This window comes from Oreochromis niloticus, linkage group LG20 (assembly GCF_001858045.2).
Source record: "Oreochromis niloticus isolate F11D_XX linkage group LG20, O_niloticus_UMD_NMBU, whole genome shotgun sequence".
Taxonomy (NCBI): domain Eukaryota; kingdom Metazoa; phylum Chordata; class Actinopteri; order Cichliformes; family Cichlidae; genus Oreochromis; species Oreochromis niloticus.
Genome location: NC_031984.2, coordinates 36,576,761 through 36,601,208, shown reverse-complemented (window position 1 = coordinate 36,601,208; position 24,448 = coordinate 36,576,761). Strand labels below are relative to the sequence as shown.

At 39.2% G+C, this 24,448-nt stretch overlaps 1 protein-coding gene and 1 long non-coding RNA gene across 4 annotated transcripts in view; one reads left to right on the top strand and one right to left on the bottom strand.

The window, feature by feature from the left end:
• The window catches only part of LOC100706982 (ephrin type-B receptor 2), a 62,320-nt gene extending 56,535 nt beyond the window's left edge, over positions 1–5,785 (top strand). For both annotated transcript variants that reach the window (XM_003459989.5, XM_025901828.1), the window contains exon 16: positions 1,492–5,785. In XM_003459989.5, coding sequence (XP_003460037.2) covers positions 1,492–1,600 — 109 coding nt within the window. In that variant the 3' untranslated portion in view covers positions 1,601–5,785. The remainder of the gene's footprint in view (positions 1–1,491) is intronic.
• Positions 5,786–18,633: 12,848 nt separating this feature from the next.
• On the bottom strand, positions 18,634–22,835 carry LOC109196076 (uncharacterized). 2 transcript variants are annotated; one of them, XR_002057539.2, is made up of 4 exons: positions 22,653–22,835; positions 20,804–20,914; positions 19,212–19,488; positions 18,634–18,691 (listed from the first exon to the last, which is right to left on the bottom strand). It is a non-coding gene; the product is annotated as an uncharacterized LOC109196076 (long non-coding RNA). The 2 variants fall into 2 exon arrangements; XR_003215415.1 differs by having other exon boundaries at positions 18,647–18,691; positions 19,206–19,488.
• Positions 22,836–24,448: the final 1,613 nt, after the last annotated feature.

Genomic DNA, 24,448 nt, shown 5'->3' with positions numbered 1-24,448 from the left:
CTCTTGGCATAGGCACACTTAATAAGAATAATAAATCCGACGAATAGTAATAAGTGTGCGTCTTGGCATAGGCACATTTAATAAGAATAATAAATCCGACGAATAGTAATAAGTGTGCCTCTTGGCATAGGCACACTTAATAAAAGATATGGTAATAAAATGATGAGACTTTGCCAACAAAAATTAAAATAAACACTTTATATTTGCCACCATCGACCTTAAACTTCCAAAGAAATTAAACATGAGCATCTCTATTAGACTGTTCAAACTTTCAGGGGTAAGACTTGGATCTCACAGGTCAGGAACATGAGCAGCACTGAACTTATCTTTTTATTTTATTTGTATCCCTCAATCGTAAAAGCATTGCTCTGCTGCCTGCCCCAGGGTCACATGGACACCCAAGTTTGTGAACACAATAACTCAAAAAGGAGGTGTTGTAATACCATAGGTCTATCAGATAAGTCTGAAGCTTAGTGATATTGACCTCAAGGTTTAGTCAGGGTTCAACTTTCCTGAAAATCACTGAGGATTTTCTCATTTATACAACAGGTATTCTACTATGAAGCTGAGGGGTAGCACTGGAAGCTGCCTGTATTTTTATTTATTTATTTACTTTGAACATTTACACATTTGTGTGCTCTAAATTTTTCACCTATGGTCAGAATGCTCTCCTGTTCAACTATAATGTCCTGAGGTGTCTATGGTAGGAGATTTCCTGAACTACCTGTGTGTGCCATTGTGCATCAGCACATAAGAGCATTCAAAACCTAGAGGTTTTTTTGGCCACACCAGCAGCCTCACTTACTCCCTCCCATACTAGTTATCCATGTCCCCAAAAGGAAAAATTAAGTTGAATAGTTTTTTTTACACACTAGAGGAGACCAAATGGGGCGACAGTCGCTCAGGAGGTTGGGAAGCGCATCTGTAACCAGAAGGTCGCCTGTTCGATCCCCGGGCTCTCTGTCGTGGTCGTTGTGTCCTTGGGCAAGACACTTTACCCTACCGCCTACTGATGTTGGCCAGAGGGGCCGATGGCGCGATATGGCAGCCTCGCTTCTGTCAGTCTGCCCCAGGGCAGCTGTGGCTACAACTGTAGCTTGCCTCCACCAGTGTGTGAATGAATAGTGGAATTGTGAAGTGCCTTGAAAAGGGCTATATAAATGCAATCCATTATTATTATTATTATTATTATTATTATTAAATGTGTGTCACAGAGACACAAGTGCAAGTGGACTTGCACTGAGAAATATGAAAGTAACTGCTATGCTTAAAATGTTGCAGATTTAAAGGAAGATTAGTAAATTGTCATGATGGGTTATGACCTGAATGCCAGAACTTTTTTAACCAACTTTTTTACAATTTTATAATATACACAAAAGTTGTCATTTAGATATGGTTTTCAGTATCCACAAGCCAGAATGCCTTCTGAGATGTCAACTGTTAGTCCTGTGGTGTAGCTGGGTGTAATGATGGCGTATGATTTGTCTTCAGGGATATCCTCCGAGTGGGAGTGACATTGGCTGGTCATCAGAAGAAGATTCTGAACAGCATCCAGTCAATGAGGGCCCAGATGAACCAGATCACCTCTGTGGAAGTGTGATCTCATAGACCAGAAGCACAAAGACTGTTTACTACAGGAAGTCCAGCTGCCAGTAACCATGCATTGAGGAACACAGACACTGTGACTTCAGTTGAACCTCAGATTCACTTTTCCTCCTTCCAAACACTCTCCAAAGGCTTCCATCAGTATGCAGCACAGCACAGATGTTGATTAGTTTTCTTGAAGCTGCTGTATATTCAGGTAACAGTCATTTTGGGGGCTTTTTGGCCATCACAATCATCAAACTGCTACAGTACAGTCATGTGTATTGTTAATGTTCCATCACTCTTCCACTCTCTCCACTACCAGCAACTTAAGTTATTCTTAAGAATTAATGTCCTAAAATTGGCCTTGCACTTTGAATTTTATGCAAGGAACCTACTGTCACAGTGAAAGATGATATTAAAAGCAGCATAGCAGGACTCAATGAACTGGCTGGTGCAAATTACAACTTATACGTTAAGTTGAGCATATTTATTTATAGCTGCCACCTTCACCTTACTGCTACCTCTGTACCACAGTAATTGTGGCATTTTTCGTAACTATGTAAAGTTTCTTAATTATGTAAAGCTGCAAATCAGAACTTTTTGTCAGATCAAACCCAGTTTTTGGTACAGGCAATTGAACATTTACATAGATTGTATGGTGTGAATTTGAATAAGGAAGCATTGGCTAACTATGACCCTTATATTATTCAGCTACAATGTAGATGAACACACTTCTACTACCAGCAGCAACAGGTGCCAAATACATATCTATCTATCTATCTATCTATCTATCTATCTATCTAGATAGATAGATAGATAGATAGATAGATAGATAGATAGATAGATAGATAGATAAATTCTATCTATCTATCTATCTATCTCACTGTCCCATTTACTGCAGAAACTGTGATACAAAACTTACAAATATGATTCTCGGTTCTGTACATGTGTTTTGGGGTTAAAGGTTTACAAGTTTTCATGTTTTATAGAAAATTGTTCAAGAGAAATACCTTTTACACCCAGTTGTTGTCTTGTACATATCAGTATATATTTTTCTTTTTAAAAAAGACTGCTCTTTTATTTGGCACTTTTATAGCTGTTAAACAAATTTCTTTTCAATGTTTCTTATTCTGGCTTGCCATCAAAAGCAAATTGGGATTTAGTGTCTTGCCAAAGGACAGGTCTAAATGATGAGGCAACTGAACTACAAACACTATATTTAGTGACTCAACATTACTTGAGCTATACCTTCCCAAATGGTGTCTGGCCACAATCTAATTTCAACACCCGCATCAGCAATTATTATTCTAGCCTCAAAGTGATTTAAAAAACATTCAAATGTCCTGCAGATTTTGAAATATAGAAATTTTAAAATGTCAATTCAAATGTCTCTATATTTTGCAATCTAACAAAGGCTGTATGCAGAGGAGTGCTTTTCAAGACAAGTCATTTTCAGAATATGAAAAGTAACACAAAATTTAATTATGTGCTTGTTACACCCCGGCTCTGCTAGGCGACAGGAGAGGTAACATAAATGAGCCCAGAGACAGGAGACAGGAGGGTCAGATTAAAAAACACAAGGTTTATTACCACAACTGAAAACCATTAGTGAAACAACTCACAAGGCAATTAGGCAATTTAAACAAACCAAAAAACAACTCTCATACATTCAAATAACACAAGAACACTAATCATCTCAAAGGCAGCAACTCAATAACAGAGGCTGAAAAGGCAGAGGCGCAGCGGCAGGAGGGACAGCCTACGCAGTCTGTTCAAATCAAAGAGTCCCCCCACGAGTGAAGAATCCTCAGCCTTTTGTACTCCCAGGTAAACGCAGGCAGCCGCGTCATTGGTCCGCTGCGTCCAAGGATCCGCAGCAGCCAATGGTTTGTGTGGACTGGCACACTCCGATCTGCATGCAGTTGGGTGGGCATAGGTCCCCGGCCAGCCAATCACCTGTGAGCCCTGGCACGCTTGAATTTCCAAGGTGTTTTTCAGTTGTCTAAAATATATCTCTGTAAGGACAGTGCAACCAACTGTTGCTCCATCCAACCCTTCATTTTCTTCCACTTAACTAGGGCCAGGACCAAATTGCAGGGGTAGTAGCCTAAGTAGAGAAGACAAGACTTCTCTCTCCACAGCCACCTCCTCTGGGGGAAAACCAAGGCATTTCCAGGCCAGCTGAGAGACTTAATGTCTGTAGTGTGTCTTGGGTTTATCTCAGTGCCTCCTCCCAGTATGACATACTTAGAACAGCTTGCTCAGGAGGTATCCTAGTCAGATGCCTAAACCCCTTATAACACAGGTGTCGAACTCCAGGCCTCGAGGGCCGGGGTCCTGCAGGTTATAGATGTGTCCTTGATCCATCACAGCTGATTTAAATGGCTAAATGACTTCCTCAACATGTCTTGAAGTTCTCGAGAGGCCTGGTAATGAACTAATCATGTGATTCAGGTGTGTAGACCCAAGGTGAGATCGAAAATCTGCAGGACCCCGGCCCTTGAGGCCTGGAGTTCGACACCCTTGCCTTATAAGCTGGTACCTTTTGGTGTGGAGGAGTAGTGGCTCTACTCGGAGTCCCTCCCTAATGACTTAACTCTTTGGAGAAGGTTAAACTGCTCCAGTGTGAGCTATAGGCCGCCACCTGATAAAGTCAACAGAACCACATCAACTGCAAAAAGCAGAGACAAGATCCTGAAGCCACCACAGTGGAAGCCTGAGAAATTCTGTCCATAAAAATTACTGCCAGCAGTGTAACCAAGTTCTCACTGTGGTTTGAACAGTGACCAGATAAGGACTTTCTATCATAGTCTTTTTTTGTTTGTTTGTTTCTTGTTGTCTTTCTTTTTTCTGTTATATTTCTGTTTTTGTTTAACAATGTATTCTCAAGATAGTCCACAAGATACATGTGGACTGGTTTGAGACCCTGAACTGTGCATTGAGATGAGAGCAACTATATCCAGTCACTCCTGTGAGTGGTAAATTCAAGTGGGTGGGCACATGTCCCTTCTATGGGCTGGACACAGCCAGACACCATGGGCTTTGGCCTGGGCACAAGACATCACCCTCCCCAGGCCTCACTCCAGGTCATGGTTATACCCCAATGGTTATTTAATTTAAAAAAAAAACAAACAAACAAAAAAAAAAAAACAGTTAACATTTGAATGGCATTTCAGAACCAAACTTATAATCCTGATTTTTTTTTTCTTTTTTTTTAAGTTATTACACTTTATTTGATGTTCTTGTTCTTCAGTTTGGCCTTTCAGCTAAAAATATTGGATAACTGAATAAATAACAGATCTTATAATTAAAAAGCTGAGAGTAAAGAAATACATTTTTTTAAGGATTTTCCATTTAACTTTCAGCTTAGTCATGCCTACACCCAAAAACATTCTGCAGTTAGAATATTATTATTTAAATGCTCTAAATGTCATGGCACAATGAATACATACTCAGATTGTATTAAATATGTAGTTAGCCATTTAAAAGGTACCTATACAGTCTCTCTGTTTTACATTTAATTCCTTTGGTGGACTTTTGCCTCAAAAGAAGAAGGTCGTGAGTTCAACTCCACTATCTGGCCGGGGCCTTTCTGTGTGGAGTTTGCATGTTCTCACCATGTTGGCATGGGTTCTTTCTCCCTGTATTCCGGCTTTCTCCCACAGTCCAAAGACATGCAGTTAGTGGGTTAGGTAAATTCTTCATTCTAAATTGTCCATAGGTGTGAATGTGAGTGTGAATGGTTGTCTGTCTCTATGTTAGCCCTGCAACAGATTGGAGACCTGTCCAGGAATACCCCACCTCTCACTCTATGGCAGCTGGGATAGTCTCCAGCTCCCCTGTGACCCCGATAAGAAAAAGTGGAAGAGAATGGATGGATGGATGGAATTCGGTGTGCTTCCATAAAGTTGAGTTTCAAAATAAAAGCAGTGAGCTAAGATTCATTTTTGGATTTGAGAGCAGTATTCAGTTGTTTAAACAGAAACCCCATTCTCTTGCATTCTTCTTCACATGCATTGCGCTTCTAAACTGATCCACGCTGCTAGGCATGGGCATGAGAAGTTTGATAGTATACATCTATGATGCATCATTAAAAGTGTCTTGGAGAACTTAGAATAGTTTATCTGTGGATTAAATCTGTCAACAGATGGGTGATCTAAGAGGCCACAATAAATGAATATGAGGCTTACTTTGAAAAGCTGTAACTTCCAATTTTGTAAATCATCACTGAAAAAGTCTACAACCACTGACTGACATGATTTAAAATATGATTAGGTTTTGAGTGGAAAATCAAATTAGCCATGGTTTGGGAAAATATCATGATATAGTTGTGCAATGTTTAGGATTCTGTTTAGGATTCTGGCACCGCAAGTGCATTTCTGTCTTTGCTTCTGAGAGGAAAATCATTCAGATTGGACATTAAAGCTATAAGCACCAAGCCTCAGAACAAAATAGCTATGCTGTAGCTCTTATAAAAGTCTTTGCAAGAACTTAGGTATCATGTCCCTTTTAGATATTGGTGTTTATACACTCTGGGTTTTTTAAAGGACATAGAGGTCCTGTGCTCCACATTATTACCATAAAAGATGTGTTTCTTGTTTTGTCTTTTCTGCCCTTGTACATATTCCCTTCATGATTTGAAATGAAGCTGAAGTGTACTATAATCCGAACTCAGAAATCACTGTGGGTTGGGGTTTGAAAGGTAACATACAGTGGCTTGCAAAATATTTGGCCCCCTAGAACTTTCCCACATTTTGTCACATTACAGCCACAAACATGAATCAATTTTATTGGAATTCTACATGAAAGACCAATACAAAGTGGTGTACACGTGAGAAGTGGAACGAAAATCATACATGATTCCAAACATTTTTTACAAATAAATAACTGCAAAGTGGGGTGTGTGTAATTATTCAGCCCCCTGAGTCAATACTTTGTAGAACCACCTTTTGCTGCAATTACAGCTGCCAGTCTTTTAGGGTATGTCTCTACCAGCTTTGCACATCTAGAGACTAAAATCCTTGCCCATTCTTCTTTGCAAAACAGCTCCAACTCAGTCAGATTAGATGGACAGCGTTTGTGAACAGCAGTTTTCAGATCTTGCCACAGATTCTCGATTGGATTTAGATCTGGACTTTGACTGGGCCATTCTAACACATGGATATGTTTTGTTTTAAACCATTCCATTGTTGCCCTGGCTTTATGTTTAGGGTCGTTGTCCTGCTGGAAGGTGAACCTCCGCCCCAGTCCCAAGTCTTTTGCAGACTCCAAGAGGTTTTCTTCCTAGATTGCCCTGTATTTGGCTCCATCCATCTTCCCATCGACTCTGACCAGCTTCCCTGTCCCTGCTGAAGAGAAGCACCCCCAGAGCATGATGCTGCCACCACCATATTTGACAGTGGGGATGGTGTGTTCAGAGTGATGTGCAGTGTTAGTTTTCTGCCACACACAGCGTTTTGCATTTTGGCCAAAAAGTTCCATTTTGATCTCATCTGACCAGAGCACCTTCCACATGTTTGCTGTGTCCCCCACATGGCTTGTGGCAAACTGCAAACGGGACTTCTTATGGTTTTCTGTTAACAATGGCTTTCTTCTTGCCACTCTTCCATAAAGGCCAACTTTGTGCAGTGCACGATGTTAAGATTCAAAAATTGGAGAAAAGGAGTACGTAGGGCTCTCAAGCAAATAACAACTCTGGTCCAGAAGGTATGATCAAAGCGAAGATTTATTGGTTACACGCGTGGAGTTCAACACTGTGCAAAGTCAGTGATGGAACTGAACTTACAATAATCAGACAAAGGTTTTATAGGGGTAAGACAACAAAGCCCCCTCTTTTGCAAAGCAGACACAGTACAGCCTACGTCAATCTAAACCACAAAATGTTCCGTTAACTTTTAACATAGTTTAAAGAACATCACGTCTCATCTCTATCCAGGTGTCGTACCATGAACTCATTCTTATCTCCTGGAACATCTGGTGCACTTCCTGTAACCAACTGACAATACGCCGGCACAATTTGCAATTGCAGCAAAAACACATCTTAACTTTTACCTACTAAATGAATCTACAATGGTGTGTACGTGTATGTGTGGGTGTGTGTGTGTGTCTGCTGTGTATGCTGTGTATGTGTCATGACCTCTCCTGCTCCCCAGCTCACCTCACACCTTCAGTCATCCTGAGACATGAGGCCCGCACGTACACAGCTGAAACTATATGTGTAATTTCTAGACTAAATGTCACACTCAAATAATGCTACTAAAAATATAAACGAAATTGCTTAGCTCTTAAAACTTAACACTTAGCTCAAAAAATATGAGTAATAAAGGATAATAAAATAAATCGAGAAGTATGTCGTGTAAGCAGGTGTGGTGCGATTCCTTTCAGAGCTCCCGTCATCCTCACCGTGTATTGGCTGATCATAACGCCTGCCAAGAGTTTCTGACCCTCACTTGACCAGGAGCCACAGTTCTTTAATAAGCTCAAATGCCATCGTGTATAAAAGATTAAAATCATTTTCATAACAAAGGGGTTTTTTCCCCAGATCTGCCAATATGTTTGCTCGTCTCCATTACAGTTTAACCATTGAAAATTACAGTGATCAGCATACTATTTTGGAAGTTACAGATTACCTAATGACAAAAGCATTTTGTCTGACCCCACAACGACTAATAGTTGTCCTATGGACAGATTCCCCCACCTGAGCTGTAGATCTCTGCAGCTCATCCAGAGTCACCATGGGCCTCTTGGCTGCATTTCTGATCAGCGCTCTCCTTGTTCGGCCTGTGAGTTTAGGTGGACGGCCTTGTCTTGGTAGGTTTACAGTTGTGCCATACTCCTTCCATTCGTGAATGATGGCTTGAACAGTGCTCCGTGGGATGTTCAAAGCTTGGGAAATCTTTTTGTAGCCTAAGCCTACTTTAAATTTCTCAATAACTTTATCCCTGACCTGTCTGGTGTGTTCTTTGGACTTCATGGTGTTGTTGCTCCCAATATTCTCTTAGACAACTTCTGAGGCCGTCACAGAGCAGCTGTATTTGTACTGACATTAGATTACACACAGGTGCACTCTATTTAGTCATTAGCACTCATCAGGCAATGTTTATGGGCAACTGACTGCACTCAGACCAAAGGGGGCTGAATAATTATGCACACCCCACTTTGCAGTTATTTATTTGTAAAAAATGTTTGGAATCATGTATGATTTTCATTCCACTTCTCAAGTGTACACCACTTTGTATTGGTCTTTCAGGTGGAATTCCAATAAAATTGATTCATGTTTGTGGCTGTAATGTGACAAAATGTGGGAAACTTCAAGGGGGCCGAATAGTTTTGCAAGCCACTGTAGCTCAGAAGCCTCACAGGAGCAATACAGCGTTAGAAATATTTTGGGGTTTTTTTAATGTGAATTTTGATAAAACTGTGAGAGGTTTGTTTTTTTTTGTTTTTTAATAAATGTTATGCAATCGTTGTATGTACAGAAAAGAAAAGTGAATTTTCCATTTGAGTCATGTGACATTTGAGTGTTTTGGGTTTTTTTTTAAATGGGGACATTTGGCATGTTAAACCCTTCCTTCTAATGTACTATCACAAATCACATGTTCATCCACTCACTATGGTGTTATCTACATGAGTCCCTTTGAACTTGGTCCTGTTTGTACATGTTCAGAATGTTGTCAGTTATTGTAAGGCTATAACATGTTTTGATGGTAGCATTGAAAAGCACAATTCCAAGACATTTATTCCCTGCTTATGTTTTGAAATTCAGTGCTATTGTAAAAAATCAGGAAGGAATACATATGCTTCTTTAAGGGTTAGTTATTCTTTGTAATCTGCTCACTGGAACACATAAGAATAAAGAAACAAACTCTTAACAAGCTGCTTTAAAAATGAAGGTTTGGATTTCTAGTGTTGGATCAGGACAACAGTGGGCATAAAGGCCAGACTCCTTTTTTCTTTTGTAATATGCTGTAGTTTAAAGAAATGCACTGACCTGAGTACAACATGTCCTGATGCATGTTCTTTCTGAACAGAAGGTACAACCAAGACTTCTGTATTGCAGAAGCTCATTAGACATTGCATGTACTATTCTGGGCTCAGTGTTAGTCTTCCTGGAGAGTGTTTTTTGGTAATTTTATGACCATGATCCAAAAGAGGTGTTTATATTCTCTTTTAATGTAAAAATGTATTGTTCTCTCTGATTTATAACAGATTCATATTGATACAATTTTTTATTCCATGTCATATAATCTAATTGTAAAAACAGCCTTAAATGTTTTACAAACACATAAACACCTTGTACTGTAATGTATACATGCATTCTCTGCACATATTTAACACACTGGACCCAGGCAGTAGATTGACATTAGATGATAAGTGCTTCTGTCCAGAATTATTATTTGATGGTGTTTGGTAAGAAATCAGATTCTGTATATTAATAATCCATCCACCCATTTTCTCTGCTTATCTGGATCCAAGCAACAGTCGAAGAAGACATGATCCAATCTTAATCTCCCCATCCACCACCACATGTTCCTCTGGTGGGACATCATGGAGTTCTATGTATCCATTATACTTAGAAACCCAAACCACCTCAACTGACTCCTTCCTACAGGAGAAACAGCAGGTCTTCTCTGAGACACTCCCAAATAACTCACATCAAAGGCTTGTATCAGTGATCTTATTCTTTTGATCATAACCCACAGCCCATGGCCATGAAAGCTGGAATTTGAATATGACCCTGACATACTTGCTCCTCCACTTGAGACAGAAACTCATCTTACAACTTGCAGAAATTTTCTTCATTAAAGTCATGAACAAAATTGGTGACAAATAGTAGTCTGTCCAATATTACATAACCAGAACAAAAACCACAATATTCATCCTGAATTCATCCACTAAGGTAGCCTGAGGAGGGCAGTCCCCAAAGCTGGACCACACCCTTCTATCTCCCTTCTTGAAAAGTGGGATATGACCCCAGTCAGCAAGAGGGTCTGTCCCCCCATTGCAGTATTGTAGAGGGATATCAGTGGAACAGCCCCACAACATCCAGAGCTTTAAGGAACTTTCCAGGGTTTTTGACTACCTCAGTGACCTTATCCACAGTTATTGGCAAGCTAACCCCCAAGTCTTCTGCTCTGTTTCCTCAACAGAAAACATGTTTGTGGTGGGGCGTGGTCTGCGGTGCCGTGCAGGGAAGGCGGACGCACCTGCACGGCATCCTTAATCACGCCCGCCTAGTTAAAAACACGGGGACTCAGGGGTTGTGGGTTGTTGTGGTGTGATGTGAAATCATTAAAATGGCTCTACACGATGATCTTTGGTCCCGCCATGTCTCATTCACACCACAATGTTCAAATTCCTTTAAGTATTCTTTCCACTTTCCAACTAGGTCCTCAGTTAAGGTCAACAACACCTAATCCCCACAGTACACAGTGAAGGCAGAAAATTGCGTTTACCTCGCTAAATCTCTAACAGTTCCCATGGCATCACCATGGAATATGCAGAATGGAATATGGAATGCTCGTTTTTGCAAAGATGACTAAAAAAAGCTGCATTCTACTTGGCCTATCAGTACCCATCAACTGCCACAGGAGTCCCACAGTCTAGCCTAATTCAGTAGGATTATTTGTTCAGCTTGATGGCTCTTTTTACTCTGCTGCAAAAGATCTTGGTTCTGGGCAAATTTCTTGAAGTATTTTTTCCACCATGCAGTTTTGTCCTCAGTTGAGGTCAACAACATCCTATCCCAACTGTGCACTCTGTGTGCGGAAAACTGCTTTTACCTCACTCTCTGAAAGTGTTCATGACATCACCATGTCACCATGTAGACTGGAATATGGAATGTGTTTTTGCAAAGATGATTGTTAAAGCTGCATTCTGCTGGCCCTATCAGTACCCATCAGCTGAAACAGGAGTCCCACAGTCTACCCTAATTCAGTTCCTCTCGCACTCAACGATCCCTCTTCTATCGCACTTGGGGCTTGGCACCCATTTCAGGCAGGGGTGATCATATCTCCCCTCTGACTTGTCATCCTGGCTCCCCCTCTAGAGAGGGGGACTCACCACAACCATGTTTGCATACATGTTTTCAGTTCATTCCAGACTTCCTGATGCGTTTTAATCAGTTATCACTACCTTGTTATTACATTCCTGCTTATTACACAGAAAGTGTCAGAGGTGTTCTGGCCCTTTATTGTCAATTTACATGTACATTATGAGTACATTATGAGTACATCTAAAATGACATGCATTATGGGCATTATGAGTGCTCCATTTCTTAACAAATTTCCCACGTGTGGGACTAATAATATAGTAATACTATAACATAACAGATATACTATGATTTTGCAGAAATAGTATGTTTTTGCACATATGCTATGACGTCGCTCAAATACTATGAAATTGCAGTAATACTATGATTTGGCAGAAATACTATGCCTTAGTAGTAATACTATAACATAACAGATATATGATTTTGCAGACATTCTATGTTTTTGCACAAATACTACAATAAGGCAGAAATACTATGTTTTAGCAGAAATACTATGATTTGATATAAATACTATGATTTAGCACATATACTATATTCAGCAGATATACTATAACATAACAGAAATTCTAAGACTTAGTAGTAATACTATAACATACCAGAAATATTAATTGAGCGTAAATATTATAATTTGGCAGAAATACCATGATTTGGCACAAATACGATGACATGGCAGAAATACTATGATTGGGTACAAATACTATGATTTGTCAGAAATACTGCGTTTTACCACAACTTCTGAGGTTTGATCGAAATACTATGATTGAGAAGAAATACAATGATTTGGCACAAGTACTATGATTTAGTACAAATACTACGAATGGTCAGAAATACTATGTTTCAGTACAAGTACTATGATTTGGCAGGAGTACTGTGATTTGGCAGAAATACTTTGTTTTAAAATAAATACTATTGTTTGGCATAAATTTCTGCTAAAAGGTACTATTTCTGCTTTTTAGCAGAAATACTTTAATGTGTCATAAATACTATGATTTGGCACAAGTACTATGATTTAGTACAAATACTACGAATTGGCAGAAATACTGTGACTTAGTAGGAATACTATAACATAACAGATATACTATGATTTTGTAGACATTCTATGTTTTTACATAAATACTTCAATATGGCAGAAATACTATGTTTTAGCTCAAATGCTATGATCTGGTATAAATACTATGATTTGGCACAAATACTATATTCAGCACATATACTATAACATGTGCTGAAATACTTCCACCTAGTAGTAATACTATAACATATCAGAAATATCATGATTTGACACAAAAACCATGATTTGGCACAAATATTATGATTTGGCAAAAATACTATGATTTAGCAGAAATACTATGATTGAGCAGAAGTACTAAGATGTAGTAGAAGTAGTTTGATTTAGCAGAGATACTATTACAGGGAGTGCAGAATTATTAGGCAAATGAGTATTTTGTCCACATCATCCTCTTCATGCATGTTGTCTTACTCCAAGCTGTATAGGCTCGAAAGCCTACTACCAATTAAGCATATTAGGTGATGTGCATCTCTGTAATGAGAAGGGGTGTGGTCTAATGACATCAACACCCTATATCAGGTGTGCATAATTATTAGGCAACTTCCTTTCCTTTGGCAAAATGGGTCAAAAGAAGGACTTGACAGGCTCAGAAAAGTCAAAAATAGTGAGATATCTTGCAGAGGGATGCAGCAGTCTTAAAATTGCAAAACTTCTGAAGCGTGATCATCGAACAATCAAGCGTTTCATTCAAAATAGTCAACAGGGTCGCAAGAAGCGTGTGGAAAAACCAAGGCGCAAAATAACTGCCCATGAACTGAGAAAAGTCAAGCGTGCAGCTGCCAAGATGCCACTTGCCACCAGTTTGGCCATATTTCAGAGCTGCAACATCACTGGAGTGCCCAAAAGCACAAGGTGTGCAATACTCAGAGACATGGCCAAGGTAAGAAAGGCTGAAAGACGACCACCACTGAACAAGACACACAAGCTGAAACGTCAAGACTGGGCCAAGAAATATCTCAAGACTGATTTTTCTAAGGTTTTATGGACTGATGAAATGAGAGTGAGTCTTGATGGGCCAGATGGATGGGCCCGTGGCTGGATTGGTAAAGGGCAGAGAGCTCCAGTCCGACTCAGACGCCAGCAAGGTGGAGGTGGAGTACTGGTTTGGGCTGGTATCATCAAAGATGAGCTTGTGGGGCCTTTTCGGGTTGAGGATGGAGTCAAGCTCAACTCCCAGTCCTACTGCCAGTTTCTGGAAGACACCTTCTTCAAGCAGTGGTACAGGAAGAAGTCTGCATCTTTCAAGAAAAACATGATTTTCATGCAGGACAATGCTCCATCACACGCGTCCAAGTATTCCACAGCGTGGCTGGCAAGAAAGGGTATAAAAGAAGAAAAACTAATGACATGGCCTCCTTGTTCACCTGATCTGAACCCCATTGAGAACCTGTGGTCCATCATCAAATGTGAGATTTACAAGGAGGGAAAACAGTACACCTCTCTGAACAGTGTCTGGGAGGCTGTGGTTGCTGCTGCACGCAATGTTGATGGTGAACAGATCAAAACACTGACAGAATCCATGGATAGCAGGCTTTTGAGTGTCCTTGCAAAGAAAGGTGGCTATATTGGTCGCTGATTGGTTTTTGTTTTGTTTTTGAATGTCAGAAATGTATATTTGTGAATGTGGAGATGTTATATTGGTTTCACTGGTAAAAATAAATAATTGAAATGGGTATATATTTGGTTTTTGTTAAGTTGCCTAATAATTATGCACAGTAATAGTCACCTGCACACACAGATATCCCCCTAAAATAGCTAAAACTAAAAACAAACTAAAAACTACTTCCAAAAACATTCAGCTTTGATATTAATGAGTTTTTTGGGTTCATTGAGAACATGGTTGTTGTTCAATAATAAAATTATTCCTCAAAAATACAACTTGCCTAATAATTCTGCACTCCCTGTATGGAGGAGTAATACTTTAACCTGGGAGAAATATTGACACACACATATACACAGAGCATAAAGTGAACAGGAGCTGTTAAGAGTCTGGGCTTGGTATATCTAGGTCAGTTAAATTAGCTGTACCTGCTGTAATCAGCCCTTATACACACAGACACAGAGAGAGGTAGTGATGGCCAAATGAAGCTTTCTGAAGCACTGAAGCTTGTATTGAAAAACGGTTCATTACTCGAAGCTTTTCAACACAGTCCTCTCTGGTGACATCTTGTGTCCAAAAATATGAAGAGCAGCTTGAATCCACAAAATAAAACCAACTGCTTCATAATGATTGCCCACTCTACACAGTGGAATTCTGTCTGATATTGGGCTGCTGTTGTGTTGCTTTGAACGCGTATTTTTTGGTGTTGTAGTTTATGTTGTTTATTTGTTTAATAAATAATTTTGACCAGTAAACTTTCCTGGTTTGAACATGCACCATGGTGTGGTCTTTCTTTGCCTGTGACTTCTTGATGTTGTGAAATACAATAATCGAAAAATACCACGTTACATATAACATACATATAATAATGCACATTATGCAGTATGCTTCTGCTGTGAGGTCCTGCCTCCATGTACTTATACCCCTCCGGCGATTAACTGCATATTTATAAATAATATTATATTAGGGAAATTTTCCTATACATATTTTTGACCTGGGGGTAGAATTGATTATGAAATCGAAATCGAAAATGCTTATGAACTTGGAAATTCAAAACATGATGCATTTAAGGAAACCCTTTTTCATTTTTATTTAAGAAGAGAATTTGTTCCGACAGCCGAACATTCCTTTTCGTGGAGATAATTTCTCCCGCCTTAAGGAAAATCCCTTCACATGGCACAGAAGAGGCTGCAGTGCAGAGAAACTGGTAGAGATGCAGTTATACAGTCTACCTGGGCTCCACAAACAATCAGCTAAAGAGAATAAATAAATTAAATTGCTGCACATTTTGTAGACTAACTTTTTAAGATTATTTTTTAAAATAATATGTATCTTTTTATAACATTAAATGTTATGAGTCAAATGGAAGTTTTTCTAAAGTTATTTAATGATATTTATATTATGAAAAGCAGACTTTTGACATTTTAAGTTTTTCCCGTTTTCAGATAAAATAAACACGCACAAAACAAAAGCAAACACCCAGAACACAAAGCTGGAAAACCTACCGACCAAAATCAACTCAAATTACTCCCTCACAACAGAACCAAATCTCTCAGTAGAATGATCAGTGGTTCGCTATCGGTCACCAACAAAACACTCCACAAATCCCGTGAATGATTCACTTCGTTCCATTTGAATCAGGTACCGAAGCAGTTACGTGCGTAATGAAGCTTCGGACGTCACTGGTCACGTGATTTTTGCCAAACGAAGCAAGCCTCGACACAGTGCTTCTGAACCAGTGTGTTGTTTTTTTCGACACACGCTCCGGAGCGTCAGCTTCAAGCGGGCCATCACTAGAGAGAGGTATGAGTTTTCTTCAGTGTATTTCTGACATTCAGGATTCCCCTCGAACAAATGGCCAAAATTTCCTAACCGTAGGGGCTAGAACGGTCATTCTGACACCGTTTTGTTCAGAAGAGATGGGGGAATCATCAGGTCTTCATAATTCAGAGATAAAAGATAAATTATTAAAGATATATGACTTGTAACACACTGTAATTGAGTAGAGGTGAAGCAAAAACTGCCTTGACATGCCCTCAAACAATGTTTTGTAACTCTAAATCTCTATGGAGCATCAAAATGATTCTTTCACCGTAAGAAACAGCAGGCTTTGGTGAACAGTCATGGAAGTTTTCAGGGCTCTGGTGAAATCCATCAAAAAGATATGATGAGAGAAAAAAGTACCTCATTTCCAGAGTTTGAAATCTGAAGAAATCTGAGCGAGGGACAATTTCCTACCCTCAAACAAATGTAATTCATGGCCAAACGGTAATAGGTGAGAAAAAAATTCTTGAGTTGTGAGCATCAGGAGTGTCTGAAGATATACTGGCACAAGCCTCATGTCTCAACTTTGTTTCGTTAAGGAGATATGACGATTTGAAAATGCCTCTCATTAGAGAAATCCAGCGGTATGGAAGAAATATAGTATCATCAGAATCCAACTATTTTTAGACATCGAATTTATAACACTGAATTTTTATCCTCCAAATTTCCCTGCAAAAATATTCACCTGCAAAAATTCACCTGCAAAAAATTCAACTGCAAAAATTCACCTGCAAAAATTCACCTGCAAAAAATTCACCATCAAATATTCACCTGCAAAAATTCACCTGCAAAAAATTCACCTGCAAATATTCACCTGAAAAAAATTCACCTGCAAAAAATTCACCGTCAAATATTCACCAGCAAAAAATTCACCTGCAAAAATTCACCTGCAAAAATTCAACTGCAAAAGTGATGAACTTAAATGACCCAAGCCAGAGCAATCAGCACTAGATCGAGTCGAGCGGCTCTCAGCCAATTAAATTACGCTGTTTGATCACATGACATCGTTAGCCAGCAGTGTGTCTCCTAGAAGATAGCTGTTTAGAGGTGAGGGATTAAGGCTGTATCCCAATTCAGGGGCTGTATCCCAATTCAGGGTCTGCACTATATACTGCAGCCTTAAAGTACGCAGCCTCAACGATCTTCAAGGGCCGCGTACTCAAAGACTGCTAAGGCCGGAAGTGCGAGGCTCGTGAAATGGGACGGTCTAGCCTCCGTCGCGCTGCCCAGGTTGCCTAGCAACCATAACACCAACCGCTGGAAACGTTTCATACAGCTTTGTTTGACAGAAATGAAGGAGAACATATTTTGTTCGTGTGTTTGTTTCTACACGAACTTTGTGTGATTTAATAAGTATCTGAGGCTGAGACCACAGGACTGTAAAACATGATTGTTGGCCTTCATATCTGTACTGAACAGTCATTTAAGATTAGTTAGTAAATACCAATTAGCCAATGTTGTTCATGAGACTAAAGTCAGTGTAAATATGATATGGCCAATATTATAGTTATTATATTAATCATAAGTTATTACAGCAGTGAGTTTGAACTCTCAAATCAAATCACTTCTATTGTCACATCACATGTGCAGGTACACTGGTACAGCACATGTGAGTGAAATTCATGTGAGTGAACTCTGTGTCAAATACTGAGCTCCAGTAAAGATTCAAGTTCCAGTTATTTATAAGTCCTATCACCTTAAATCTTCACTCAAAGACGAGTATCTTTGACAGTGTATATACAGGTGTATTATATATAAGAGACAAATGTTGTTCGTTTAATATGTTGGCATTACTAAATTTGGCTCAATGCTTACATATATGTGTAAAAAGAAAATGTACGAGCTGTGAAAACTGTTTCTAATAAACAAAGAGTAGACTGATATATTAAATATTCCTTTATTGGGTGAGAAAATCAGAGCATGTCATAACTGCTTTAAGACACACAGAATAGATATCAGAGCCTTAAACAGGCTGACTTCTGCTAAATGGGTCAAACTGGGCAGAAAGTCTACAAACACATGACATCCTTATAGAATATGATGTAACACTATAGATCAACTTAGCTCAGAATATATAAAGCATATAAACAATTACAACAATATGATGCAACAAACTACTAATCCAAAATACTGAAAGCTTCATAGAACTGAAACAAACATTTATTTTTAGCTCCATTCTGCTGCTGATACATACTTTAGGTTTCTGAATATTAAACTTGTTGCTGCCTTTCATAGTGTGTAACTTGAAGGCCCTGAGTACTTTCTCCCACACTGAAAACACTGGGATGATAACATTATTTGAACATTACCTAATAAGACTGATTCAGGACAGACAATTAGTTATTTTAAACTTTCCTAGCAGTCCTTCACAAACAGGGAACAGTCTGTCTATTCTCTCCATCTGTCAGCTGCTGCTGGCTCTTCCTCACACACTGCTGAGTTTGTCCTGGTGGATCATCATGTGTGCAAAGCCTCACAGATGATGTGCAGCAGTGGGTCCCTCAGTCTGTCCTCACTCTGGACACTTGCAGTTGTCACACATGGAAATCAAATGTGTGATAAGCTGCAGGATTCAAACACAAGTGTAACTTATAAATACATGTTCATACTTTTATTCCACAATCAGAGAGAAAGAAACAGAGAGAGAGTGCAGGACAGACAGACAGGTGACAGTCTCAGGTGTACACACTGCTACAAAACAGCACAAGAGAAGGAGGATTTAGTGTTTGTGTTATTACGAGTGCTAAACAAGAAGAGTTCCCAGATGGTCCAGTGGACACATGTGTGACTCCTGTGATTAAAGCATCTTTCTTTCAGCTTAACGAGTGAACCGTCAGCTCGTTCAAACACACGTTAAAGTCCGTTTGGCTCCACACCACCGAACAGAGGCAGCAATATAACACAGCTAACATTAACAGTGCAGTGAATCCTGCTTGTGCCGTCATATTCAGGACTGCAAACCGAGCAGCATCACTGACTTTCAGCTTGTTGTGTTTGTGGATATATGACTGACTTTAATTATCCATAAAATCATCACATTCTCTGTAAGAGAATCAGTGAGTACTAAAAATGTGCACCTTTACCTGTGTGTTTTCTGGAACAGGAACAGGGTGATATCTGTGACACAACTCCCACAGCTGGTTGGGACTCGTGTTGTTTTCTGTTCGCAGTGGATGGTTGTCCCATCCACTGCAAAATGTATTAAAATCATCCTCCAGTCGAGGAAGAAAGATGTAATGGCAGCAAAAGGTGTGCGCAGCATTTGAAATGTCAAGAAGGCCTTCTTCCTCAAGGTTGTGAAGAACATCGTAGTAAATGCATGCAACGGCCACCCAGAGGTCTCTCCACAGTCGCTCTATTCTGAAATAATATATAAAAAAAAATATTTAAATTAGGTATGGCCTTTCTTTGGTGTGTATGAGAAATTCCCTGCTTGTTTCTAACCCTACATGAAATGTGTGCATGACAACAGTAATAATACATTATCAGGGCATGTAGGAAGGACCCAGGCATATCACTTAAAAGGTGCCAAAAGGGTTGTAATGATCAGTGGCAATACATGAGATGACAACCAGACCATTAACACAGAATGAACATTCAGGGAAGGAAGTAACAGACTGGAAAAGGTGTGTGAATAACTAAAAATAGGGCAGAGTCCTGAAGGCTCTTTGGGGTTTGTAGGACCTGTCCAATATTTTCTTCCTTGAGGGGTAAATAATGGAAATTGAAAGAAACAACAACAACAAAAACACCTGACACATATGAGACAATATATCCTGCTGGATAGGGCACTGTTCTCTAAAGACATTTTACTATAAAACTTTTTTCATAAAACTATTGTTACGTTCTTTGTCTAGGCGAGTATCGAACGCAACAAGAAGTTGGCCCACCCACACACCACCCAACTAAGTACACAAACCACAATATCTTCTAAAAGTGCTAAGCAGCCATTTATTTTGCTTCAGCTGTGAGCAGTGCCAAAAATAACAAACAAAACTCCCTACTGATCCCTATGCTGTCCTACACAAAATAAAAACCAACCAAAAGACAATCCACTTACCTAACTTTCTAACAAAAACAGGAGAAAACTTAATCAACAAAAATGGCTTCTCACGCCTACTATGCTGCTGCAGTGAAGGATATATACACACAAGGTGAACAAAATGTACGATCGCTACTTGACAAGACTATTTACAACTATTTACAAAACTAAGACACTAACACCAAACACACGAGTGGAACATGGTGGATACACAGACGGACCAGCCAGCACAAAGACAGAAGACGCGACTTAAATACACACAGAGAAACACAGGGAGATTACACACAGGTGGGGAACACAGCTGGGAATAATCAACCAGACGAGACAGAGGTAAAACTGAACACACTCACATGAGACGCAGACCTTCACAATAAAACAGGAAATGAGAACACTACACCAAGACGAAGACCTGACACTGAGAGACAGAATGACACATGGACCCTGAACTAAACTAAACGTAAGATACAACCGAGAACAAAATCCTTAAACATGACATAAAACACTGACAACATTAAATCATAACATTATACCCTTTAAATGTTTATGTATTTTTAAATAATGGAAATAAAGCTGCAACACCTTCCATCTTATGTCAGAAACATTTGAGGTTGACAGTATTTTATGAGAACAAACCTTTGATTGTGCACACTCATTCCTGAAATGAAACTGCCTCTTCCTGTGCCACGAACAGTAAACATCAGCCGTGCAACCTCCACATTTTCCCATCCGTGGTTGCAACGAATCCTGAAAACAAAGAAAAGCACCTCAAAACATTCGAAGCTTTAAACAAACTTAGATCTGATAATAAAGAACAACTTATGCCTTAATCAGAGTGTTTTTAAAAAATGTAAAAGAATCCTTAAAATCTTTGATTGCTACTGCTCTAGAAGGCATAAAAAAAAAATTGTCTCATGAATGCACTTTCCAGCATGTGTCAGTATGAAGTTTAATTTAACACAGCTGTTAAAACATTTTTCAGGATTTACCGGGTTGGTAACAATTATTTAGATTTATTGAATTTATAGGAAATTACACAAGTGCCATCTTGTATCAATATGATCTGTGTAAAGAGACAAGTTTAAGAATATTTTTGCAAAAATACGTTAAAGTTGGAAGTAATTGGCCGATGTTCCAATCTTGAAGATCAGCTGTGCCCATTTGTTGCACATTGTGGGAATGGAAAAGTTGAGGCCCTTGCAGGCTACCCACAATTTTCCCCAAACTGAGCGACCCAGCTAATTCAACACCTTTACCAAGCAGTGCTGTTATGTAATTGGATACAAGGGGTGAGACAGTAATATTTTCCCTCCTTGGTTGTAGCTCCCTGACATTACAAGGGTAATCATTTTATGATGTCGGGTTCAGTGTTACACCAGGATTTCAAATACAATATCATCATCAATAAGAATTAGTATTATCATTTCAGAATTGTAGGTAACCACTTTTAAATGCCATAGACTACTTATTTGTTTAATTTGATGTATTCTCTCTAGGAGAAAGCAGAGGGAATATCCCGTTTAACTTATGCTATCTGTTTAAGTTTAGATTTGTAAAGATATTGACCATATCCTTTTCTGAAAGTGTGGATATAATGGATGGGGTAAGGTACTGTCATGCCACAACTTTATAGTTGTTAAATTCTGGGTACAAGTATACATGCCCATCTTGTACATGTTTTTTAATATTATTATTATCATCATCATCATCATCATCATCATCACCATCCTACCCAATTACATGTTTCTTTTAATCAGGTTATGCTGTTTTAATGACTTTACAGTATAATTTACATTGTGTTCCTTCAATTTTCCCTAATTGTATGTTATATTAATCCCATATTTCCGTTTTAATATTTCTAATGTTTGCCTTGTTTTCTTCGCTGCCTGGTCTGCTTCTGTCTCGCCTGTATGGATGCATTTACACCTAAATTTCCCCAACAAATGATGTTTTAATTCACAACTATTCCAGTGAAACACGAGTCTCCCATCTTCCTGATACCGGTCTCGAGTTTTTGGTCACCAAAGCACACACCAACTTCATACTGACGGACATATCACTGCCCTATTCCCGCCTTGTCTGACCGTGTTTTGTGGCTTTGGTTCACTTTACCTCACTCTTCCCCATTCTTGTCATTAAATCAGGCCGTTCTGCAACCATGGCAGCCATTCACTCTATGGCTTTATTCATGGTGTATTTTACCCCTTCACCAAATGCCGTTCTCGTTTCCCACATTATATTTGCAGTGTTCGTCTATCTATCAACATCTGTGGAGTATGGTTTTGTACCGAGTATCCTATTTTGTAGAGCACAGCATGTAAAGGTTAGCTCGGTTAGCAGGATGGTAGCATGTAGCGCTTAGTGAGACACGCATCAGACGAGTTGAGCAAAGACCCCGTCTGTGTACTTTTATACGTGACCAACGGATTTAAATAAAATTAACGTTTCAAAAGACAAACTTGAAGATAAAACATAATATACTTACCGGAGAACCGCCAGGGTTTGCCGCTGCCATCTTGCCGCTCCTGAATTCAAAACTGCCTCTGCAGACAGGCAGGGGAGGCGCGGAAATTTTCTTTGAGTTAGTCAAACGTTTTCCTCAGTTCGAGTAGATGATAAAATAAAAGAAAAATGAATGGGATTTTAAGTAGGACTAGGCGTCCTGTAATGATCTCTATTCAGGAGAAAAACTTAATCCCTCACCTCTAAACAGCTCTCTTTTCAGGAGACACACTGCTGGCTAACGATGTCATGTGATCAAACAGCGTAATTTAATTGGCTGAGAGCCGCTCGACTCGATCTAGTGCTGATTGCTCTGGCTTGGGTCATTTAAGTTCATCACTTTTGCAGTTGAATTTTTGCAGGCGAATTTTTGCAGGTGAATTTTTTGCTGGTGAATTTTTTTCAGGTGAATATTTGATGGTGAATTTTTTTCAGGTGAATATTTGCAGGTGAATTTTTTGCAGGTTAATATTTGATGGTGAATTTTTTGCAGGTGAATTTTTGCAGTTGAATTTTTTGCAGGTGAATTTTTGCAGGTGAATATTTTTGCAGGGAAATTTGGAGGATAAAAATTCAGTGTCATAAATTCAATGTCTAAAAATAGTTGGATTCTGATGATACTATATTTCTTCCATATTGTTGTGCAAACACACCCTCCCCCAACCCCTAACCATGAGAGATTCAAGTTTTTCCTTCCCTGCAAGGCTGCTTTCCTTCCTTACCTGCCTGCATGCCTGTCCATAAACATATATACACAGAGTTGTACATATAATTATATATTTATATAGCCACACCTTATATAATATGCATAAATATAAATATGCATTATATATATATATATATAAAATGTTTGTATAGTGCACTTTCTATACCTTGCTCTGTCCACTTTTTTGCAATGACAATGCAGATTTTCCACTTGTGGGACAAATAAATGCAGATTTGCTGTGTGTGTGTGTGTGTGTGTGTGTGTGTGTGTGTGTGTGTCTGTGTGTGTGTGCAACATTGGCATTTGTTTACTTAGATCCAAGGCAGGCCAAACCTCTGTGTTACAACCTACATACAAAAGACAGACATTCACAATATATGGGTACACAAGTCTGTTTTATTTCAAAGTCTTTCAAACTTTGAAACGAACCTTGGTAGGGAACAGCTGTTCCCTACCAAGCATTTCTTGCAGCTGGCAACAACGGTCGTGCATTCAGTATAGTTGTGACTTCCGCAAAAAATGTGGTCAAAATCTCATGAGTAAGTTGAAGCATTTCTATCAGGCATTTCTGAAAGTTGTAACACAGAGGTTTGGCCTGCCTTGGATCTGAGCAACTCTGAGTGAGCAAATGCAAATGTGCCAGGCCTCAAGGACAATGGGTGGTTTGCACAACAAAAGCTGTAGGAGAAACAAGCTGACGACCTGTGAAAATCTCAGCAGGGGTGCTTAACACCTCGGGACTTGCACCAGAAAATAAAAAAGCCAGTAATTCTAGGGGGTATTGGGTTTAGGGAAGTTACGCAAATTTGCGCAGGAAAGTAAACCTAGTGTTAATTGCATAGCAACCATCGCAACGCATGTATTTTCTGAAAAATCACAATTTTGCAACTGAAAACTTAAAGAGGGATAAGATGAAAACGGTAGAAGATCTGAAAAAGCTGAATCATACAGAAATAGCCCAATAATTTGAGAACATTTTAAAGTTTAAATGGAATGTCTACGTGAAAGTATGAGGAAGTACTTAAGTTTCAAAAACCAGAAAGTTTTAGCAGAATTGCGGAGGTTTTCCATTC